We start from the raw sequence: 9,138 nt of genomic DNA on the forward strand, positions 1-9,138 counted from the left end.
ATATTTAATCACAACTGTAAATGAACGCTACAACGGCTGGGATTTCCAAAACACACATGGTCCAATTTCACACAAGATGTTACATTCAAGCACCAATGATTTAAAAAAAATTGAGGAGTGTAAATGTCTGTTGCCCATTTTTGAAATCACCATGGCATTTAGTTTTATTTATTAAATTCAGGCGCTCTCATAATACCATCTGCTCCTTTCTTTTACTCTCTCTGATCAAAAGAGGGTGGCAGGGTTCCATAAGTCAATGGAGAAAGAAGAAAAAGAGCAATCAGAGATTGCAGACTCTCACCAGGACTTGTTTTGTGTAGCTTTGTGGAGTGTAGTTTTGTGGAGTGTTTGTGTACTGGTGTGTTACGTTATTAATAACAGAGATAACTAGAACTGCCATGATATACATGCTGGCAGTGATGATTGGGTACCAAGATGTCCCACTTTGATGCAACCCCGCTTTGATTAGACACTTGACCCTGACACATGATGTGTATTATTGTTAAATTGCATTCAGAATGGGAGTAAAATGAATTCAATTCAAATCAAATGAAAAACAAAATAGGTACAGTCCTGCATCAGAGAAATCAGGAGGAACCCGAGCAAGCAAAAAGCAAAGATGAAGTCACAGGAGGGACCTGGATAGGATTTTGGTTTCAGCTGCTACTCCTCTACCATCAAACCCATCCAGGCACAGCCAAGTGAGTCTCATTTAACAAACAAACAAACAAACAAACAAACAAATAATAAAAAAGAACCGAGAAAAAATAAATAATTCTGGCTGCCAGACCATGTGTCTGATCAGGTTGAAATTTAAAACATTATATATTCATTCAAAACATATATTCCCCATCACTACTAGATCATAATTGTGAAGTTTCACATCAATCAATAAAGTGGTTCAAGATAATAAAAAAATATATTTGCACTCGATCCAATATGGCTGGCAGGCCATGTGACATAAATTATGCGTGAACATCCTGGTATCCCAAGGCTTGGGGAACGTGTGTGTGTGTGTGTGTGTGTGTGTGTGTGTGTGTGTGTGTGTGTGTGTGTGTGTGTGTGTGTGTGTGTGTGTGTGTGTGTGTGTGTGTGTGTGTGTGTGTGTGTGTGTGTGTGTGTGTGTGTGTGTGTGTGTGTGTGTGTGTGAAGTTTCCCCTTGATCTGTCCAGCTGTTCTGGAGAAGACTTTTATAGGTTTTCGGGTATATCCAATATGGCTGCCAAACCATGTGACCAATGACATCATAAATGTGAACGTGTTTTTCCTCAGACAGGCGGTCATGCCTGTAAAGTTTTGTGTCGATCTGTTCAGCCATTTCAGAGAAGTAGATTTTGAACTTTTGAAAAAAAAAACGATATGGCTGCCAAACCACGTGACCAATGACGTCATCATTTTTTTGTGTGTGGACCAATTTATCCATAGATAGCCCTCAAAAATTTTCATCCTGATCGCATGTAGCATTCTATGTATGCAGTTTTTCCTTTTTTCCAACATGGCTGGCTCCCATACCACGTGATATATGACGTCATAATTATCATTAAAACATTCTACATGAGTAGTCTCCTGTAGGGAAAATTTCGTGTCAACCCGTGTGTGGACAAATAGACAAACAGACAAACAAGAAAGATGTCATGCATAAGATGATACTTGTGAAATCCACCAAACAAATTTGACCTTAAAAAAATAATTGGTTGAATTCAATGACAAAATACACAAATCCTCTTCAAATTTCAAGTCAAATGGATGAAAATTGTCAATTTTAGAAATGACCGTCGACTTTTTGGCCTATGTTGACCTTTTGGCCGATGTTGACCTCAAAAATACTTGTTCGTTTAATTCAATGACCTGAGATGTAAATCTTCTTCAAATTTCAAGTCGATCGGATGAAAATTGACAATTTTAGAAATCTGGCCTATGATTACCTCAAAAATAATTGGTGGTTGAATTCAATGACCTGAGATGTAAATCTTCTTCAAATTTCTAGACAATTGGATGAAAATTCAGAATTTTAGAAATGTGACAAATTTGTTGACCTTTGGCTGATGTTGGTTGATGTTTTGACCTCAAAACAGTAGGCTTCTTCTTTATAACAAACTCTACCACGTGGTGACGTTTCGTGAAGATCGGTTTAAAATTGTGACCTGTAGGCAGTGCTCAATAAACAGACAAACAAGAAGAAGCCGTCGTGCAGAGCACGATTCTTGCAAAATCCATAAAACAAATTTGACCTCAAAAATAATTGGTGGTTGAATTCAATGACCAAATATGCAAATCCTCTTCAAATTTCAAGTGAATCGAATGAAAATTGACAATTTTAGAAATTCGGCCTATGTTGACCTCAAAAAGAATTGGTGGTTGAATTTAGTGATCTGATGTGAAACGTCTCAAATTTCAAGTCAATGTGATGAAAATTGACAATTTTAGAAATACCACCTTAGTTGTTGACCTTTTGACCTCAAAACAGTAGGCTTCTTCCTTATACCGAACTCTACCACGAGGTGAAGTTTCGTGACGATCGGTTTGAAATTGTGACCTGTTGGTGATGGACAGACTCTCCGACTCAGACTCGACTGACCAATATACATGAAAAATCTTCGATTTTGGAAGTAACAAACGGGCTCAAATGCAATACTCTCCTGTGGCGAGGGTAATAAAATAGATACTCACAACCAGGGAGGTGGTGGGGCAGGGAAGGGTCCCAAGATCTCGATGTCTTCCTCAGAACTGCTTTGTCGCAGGCAGTCCCAGCACTTCTGGCAGCACTGGCGGTACGTCCAACGGCACAGTAACAGGTCAAAAAGGTGTGCCGCAAGACCCTGAGAGAATGACAAGAAACAAAATGACGAAGTAAAGGCTCGAAGAGTGCTGCCACCTTGAGATTTATGCGAGAAATGTCATAGAATCACTGAGCCGCATACACTGGACAATATATACGCAAGTGTAGAAAGGAATGACGTGCAAGTACCAGGGATCTTACCCCTTCCTTTGGTTCCAACTGTCCTTTTAGAAAGCATGAATACAGAACAATAAGCACAATTAAGAAAAGGACCACGAAGAGTTTAAAAAAAAAAGAAAGGAAACACCAGACACCCTGATGCAGTAAGCCCTTCCATCTCCAACCCTTCCTATTCCTTGCTTGAGGTATTTACCAATTACCATTTATCTATAATGTCTTCATAAAGGCCAGAAAGATATACAGTGTACGAAGATTCTGCTTTATCCAGAAGAACAAGTGTTTGTCAGTAATTGGACAGAGATTTAGAGTCTATATGGATTTGGTGATTTGCAAGCAAACCTATCAACGGGACAACAATGTACCAACGAAATAAATACAACCATTATCAGTTGCATTAATTTAACTGCTGTCTGACAAAATGGTGCAGAGGTGGGATACATCGCCTGGAAGCTTAGCTTTCTAGTCTGGCCTCGATTGCCACCATGACGACAAATTGTCAGATCGGTTCTTTGTAGGCAGGGTGTTGCAGCACAAAGTGTGCCATCCTTTGGATGGAAGTTAAGCTGGGTGTACTGTGTGCTACCATTACTTGGTGTGTGTTAAAGATTTGCTAAGAGTGGTTGAATTATCGGTGGCATTCTGGCCAATTTGTTGCCACCTTCTGTGGAACATCAGGCATGGCTCGCCGGTTCATGAAAGATTTGGGCCAAAAACTTTCCCAGGCCAATCCCAAAAGAAAGTGGGATATTGAATAGGGCCATAAAAGTATTGTAGGGGGAGGAGGAGGGGCAGTAGTATTCGATGCAACTGTGAACAAATTTCGATCAACATGAGTAGTTTGCTCGGTGCTCCTAGGCATTCCTGGAAAAGGTACTTGCGTGCACTTGGTGAGCTAATGGATCCATTCTCACTTTTTACAAAATACAGTGAAGCTTGCTTTGTGATCACACTCTTGCCGGGTAAAGATTGCCTCAATAATCAGGTGGTTTACAATGCAACACAGGAATTTTTTTCTGCACATGATCAAGTTTGTCTACCCAAGAAGAGCAAGGCATTTTAAAATCATTTAATTATCCGTCGTGGTGAAAATAGGACGATCGATTTTCATTTTGAGCGAGTGAACCTGTTCATCATGCCAGCCACTGCCACCGTACAATGGACGCGACGTTACGTAATGCCGAGGAGGCTTCGCATTGACTCGTGTACGACAAGAGCAACAAGTCCTCGGAATGTCACCATACTTTAGACAAACCACCAAGACTCACGAACTTACAAAAATATTTATGCCACACAGTAACACCTTGAAGACTCCTTCGCAAAAGGTTTGCTTTTTCTTTTGTTCATCACTTATCCGATACATCATATTGTTAGCTCGCTTCGTGGACACTCCAAAAGGAATCTGTGCATCCATACCTGTGTGTACGCCATGCTCAACGTCCACTCGAGCCCCTCTGGTTGGTATTCATGACTGCTCTGAGCTCGTGTGCTCGTACTGCGGACATCAATGCTGAGCTGCCGGACAGGGCATCCAGAATCCCGTGGAGCCTCTCAAGCCCTGCGGGGCATTCTCGGGCGCGTGTATCGTCTCCCGGTCTCCCCCCTCCGGGCCGTCCGAGCGCGCAAGAGGCGCCGCCGCGTGGGGCGAATGAGATTCGCGCGCACTCGGGGTAAGTCCTGCCCACGGGTCGTGTCTCGGTGCCTGGAAGAGTCTCTGACTCCGTTTGACCCGGACATCCTCAACCCTCGAGTTTGGTGAAATCCGAAGGCAGAAATTACACAAGTTTCTCGCACGTCCTTCCTTTGGTTGGAAATGCGCATCTGCTCATTGATCACTGGTCCGCAAGCTTGTCCTGAAGTCCCAGGACGTTGCACACATCGTATGGGACACTCTTTTGCTCTCGAAGGATTTAAGAGGTCTCACTTTGGAGATTCTCACGCTGGGAATCAGCACTCACTGCTGATGTAGCGTGTGAGCGTGAGAAAGAGATGCTGCTGCGATGATTTACCATGCATACTCCATGCCTGACATACTGCACCTACCCGGACTGCAACTGGTGAACCATCAATTACAATCAGTCCTGAAACGGTATCCAAAATAAAATGATCATTTATCCCCAACGAACCGCATTTCACAATGTTTGATCGTTGAGTTTTTAATGGTTTTGTTGATATCAGAGAGCTGGCCATTTGGTGCAACCGGAGGAGCTGGAGGAGTTAATGATTGCTTCTTTCTCCACTCATGCCTGGTGTTGGTTCGGTTCTCATGGCTGCTCACTCTTGCAAACCTGTTCTGGGCAACCATCCCTCAACAGGAGTCAACAGACCTTCTTCCTACGGTGGATGAAATTGGTTAGTATGCATTAAAAAAAACTAATTGTGATGCCAATACCGGAATGACTGTGCAGTCTGTAGACAACACTCAGCTGATCGTTCAAACAGAGTGGATTGTTTGTTTAAAAAAAAAATACAAAGGTAAAATGTGTTGTTTCAAATATCCATCTGAAAACAAAGGTCGATAATTCCTCTTGCTTGTGCGATGTTGATGAGATAGTCTTATTGTGGAACCTGAACATGTTCTGAGCTGATTGTACCAGGTGCTCGCCAGTACTCGAGGAGTAATGCGGGCAGAGCGGCGGAAAATCGGACCCAGCGTGGCCTCTCGGCGCTAATGCTTTGAGATCTTCGCTTGAGTGGAGCAGCCAAAACAAACAGGGCTTTTTCTTTTTCCAACTGAGTCTGTTCAAAATGACAAAGCTATAAAGATGACTGATGTGGCGGGTGAAAATTTCTGATTAAAGGGGCTTATGTAGTTGTAAAGAGGGCAATTGGTTGTGGAATGACATTCATGATTGAGGAGGATTGTTGTTGTGAGTTGAAGTTATGACTAATGTGCCCACACATTGACTTTGTAAGTTTGTCCAACAGGATGATGCAGAAGTAGTATACTACAGTGCAGCTGTTGAGTCGAAGTTTGATTGTTCATCTGACTATAAACTGTGAGATTGGTGCTTGGCAGACATCACAAAGTATATCCATCTTTCTCAGAAGGATGTAAGCTCAGTGTCCCGTCTGCTTGCATTATTTGGTGGACTTTGAAAACCCCCATGGTATCTTTTGTGAAGAGTAGTTGAGATATCACTAGAGCACCTTAAAGATATTCTAAGTTCTTGCTGAAATCACCTTGAGTCGATTGACAGGCCTGGCCAGCTGATTCGCGAAAAATTTGGACCGAAAACTTTCTCGAGTCAACCAAATGAGAAAGTAGGGTTAAAGGAAGAGAACAAAGGATTGAGAAGGAAAGAGAAAGGAAGGTAGGGAAGTCTAGGAGGAGTGGAGACAGAAGGGATGGGTGTTTGGGAGGAGATTGGAAGTAAGCAGGCTGAGTTTACAATCGTGCCAGGGTGCCAGGCCCATACTCAGAAGGGGCCCATAATGACAAAAATAGCTTTTAGTGCACACAGCGTGATGCATTTCAACGAAGAAATATCTTCTTGTATAATACAAGCAAATACCACCCATCACTTCACTGACAGGAATAGTAAGAGAGGGGAGGGGAGCAAGGGGGAGAGGGAGTGGGGTGGATGAGGAAAGAGCAAGGAGGGGTGGGGGAGCGAAGAGGGAGGGAGAGTGCAGAGGGGTGGGGAGCGAAGAGGGAGGGAAAGTGCAGAGGGGTGTGGGAAGGGAAGGCAGACGTGCGGTGGAGCATTAATTGGGAATCATAGTCTCATCAAAATTATTCTGCATAGAATAACAGTGAAGTGGAAAGAAAGTAATGTCTGTAATCCATTTTCTGTCATACATACTATAAATACCTCCAGGAGACAAACACCGCCTGGACATGTCCGGAGATAAACACAGTCCAGAGCCAAACACTGCCCAGACATGTCTGGAGATAAACACCATCTGGAGACAAACACATCCCAGACATAACCACTGTCCAGACACGTGTGGAGATAACCACCATCTAGATTCGTCCAGAGAGACAGACAGACAGACAGACAGACAGACAGAGAGAGAGAGGTGGGAGAGGGGTGTAGGAGGAGGGGGTAGAGCAAGTATGGGACAGAGAAAGGGAGAGAGAGAGAGGTGGGGGAGAGGGGTGTAGGAGGAGGGGGTAGAGCAAGGATGGGACAGAGAGAGGGAGAGAGCGAGAGAGAGAGAGAGAGAGAGAGAGAGAGAGAGAGAGAGAGAGAGAGAGAGAGAGAGAGAGGGAGGTGGGGGTAGGGGAGTTAGTAGAGAATATGTTATGCCTCATGAACAACACACACACATTTTGAGACCTGGTCGGTCTCTGTTTCACCTCCTGAAACCCTCACCCACATGTGGAGATAGCAGGCAACAACAACTTGCATGTACACACACACACACACACACACACACACACACACACACACACACACACACATACACACACACGGCTGATATCCACAACAACTCAAAAACCTTGAGTAGCTTTCACCGAAGCACATTACATTTATGTAGACGTTTCAGGGAGATGTTCACAAACATTAATCTTTATAAACAGCTGTGTGTGATGGGTGGAAAAATAAATTGTCTCGGTAATTTAGAAAACACTTTAATATGGCAAACAGCTCGGAAATCGGGTGTTCTTTCACAACTCGCTAAAGGGTAACGAGGCACGAACCACTCACTCAGGATGACCGAGCAAGAACCACTCGCTCATGATGACCGAACAAGAACCACTCGCTCAGGGCGACCAAGCACGAACCACTCACTCCAGGAGATGTGGTGGGAAAAGCGTCTGCAGCGAGTGAACAATTCGGTCAGGAGGACATAGCGCGGTTCCACTATTGACTCTAAGGCATTCGGCAAGTGGCTTAAGCACTCATGCAAACACTCCAATTAAATTGTTGATAAGGAATGGTTAGCCAGGCTGTTGCTGCATATCATATGGGATTCATTTAACTTGAAATCCGGTCTTCACCGTGCATGCAGCAGTTAAGGAAATAAAATGAATTCGTTCAAATAATGACTTTATCCACAAAAGCGTTGCGCTTAATGCGGAATAACCCTGACAATATTGCAAAGTTCAATCGCCCTTGAAATAAACATTGCAGACAATGCGCCATCTTGCTTGCTCATCTCTGCACGCGTCACGTGGTACATCGGTTTTCAGTTCGCAGTCCACACAAACATTATAAGTTTTTTTAAGTCAATTTTGTTTTTTACCAGATTTGCTTTGATTCCCTGTAGAGCACCTCGTGAAACCTCCAAAAATATACACACGATCTGGCAGATGCTCTGGATAGGCAGTGCCTTTGGGGGACAGGGTGCCATGTCGAGCAGTGAATTCATTAAATCATATATCTCAATGAAGCTGGTTGATTTTGGCACGTTCCTAAATTTTTGTTCACTCAATATAATTCGCCAAACAGTTGAAAATGATAAGTTTAATGCTTTGGAAATTTCACATTTACTTGTGTATGTATGGAGGGAAGATAGCCTTGCTTGCTTAAAATGAATAGGTATATCGGCTTAGTTATAAGATTCGTTATTTCTTTAAATTGTCAGATTTCATAACAGGTTTTGACACTTATTTAGTCCTGACGAGTTGCGATCCTCAAAACTGAAATATTATTTTGATTATATACTTCAATTAGTCCGTGATACAGTAGACGCCGCTTTATAAATCCACGGTTATAAAATCCAGCCGCTTATTTTGACCAAAATGAGTTGGAACGGAATTTTACATAGAGAAATCCGCCGGATAATAAATCCACCCGCCGTTTAATAATCCACCTGCTTGGCACGTGCACGGTCTCAACCAAAGCTTGATGTAGTATGCGCTGCTATGTGGGTGTGTGTTTAACTATAGGAGAACTGGAAAATCCAAACGCGCAGTGTCTCAGTGGAAATCCCATTGACTACGGCCTTGTGCAATGATTTCCAGCTCACTCTACGCTTTCACTTTTCGGTCGTCACAGCAGGTGAAGCGTGTATGCGTTTATAGCTTGCGCTGGTTAGTTGAATTCTATCTCTCAGCATTTTTGTACTTTAAGAGTCAAGAGTTGGGTTGTGATTTAGAGTCAAGATGGCAACCCGAGCAAAAAGAGGAAGGATCTATCCATGGAGGAGAAGGTGGCCTTATTAGACCGTTTCAATGCAATGGCGAAGACAAGTCAGCATGAGGCTGCAATCGCGTTGGAAATTTCTCGTGG

The 9,138-nt window shown here is 43.1% G+C and overlaps 1 protein-coding gene across 2 annotated transcripts in view; it reads right to left on the reverse strand.

Moving 5' to 3' along the window:
- SYT17 (synaptotagmin 17) overlaps window positions 1–4,693 on the reverse strand; it is a 71,305-nt gene extending 66,612 nt beyond the window's left edge. Inside the window, exons 1-3 of one of the 2 annotated variants that reach the window (XM_085886339.1) lie at window positions 4,373–4,693; window positions 2,981–2,998; window positions 2,671–2,819 (exon numbers count right to left, since the gene is read on the reverse strand). In XM_085886339.1, coding sequence (XP_085742465.1) covers window positions 2,671–2,819; window positions 2,981–2,998; window positions 4,373–4,387 — 182 coding nt within the window. In that variant the 5' untranslated portion in view covers window positions 4,388–4,693. The remainder of the gene's footprint in view (window positions 1–2,670; window positions 2,820–2,980; window positions 2,999–4,372) is intronic. The other variant, XM_085886349.1, reaches the window with a different exon arrangement.
- Between the last annotated feature and the right edge of the window lie 4,445 nt (window positions 4,694–9,138).

The sequence above is a fragment of the Eptatretus burgeri genome, chromosome 1, assembly GCF_056783735.1.
Source record: "Eptatretus burgeri isolate ZD-2024b chromosome 1, Ebu_testis_v1, whole genome shotgun sequence".
NCBI classification, from domain to species: domain Eukaryota; kingdom Metazoa; phylum Chordata; class Myxini; order Myxiniformes; family Myxinidae; genus Eptatretus; species Eptatretus burgeri.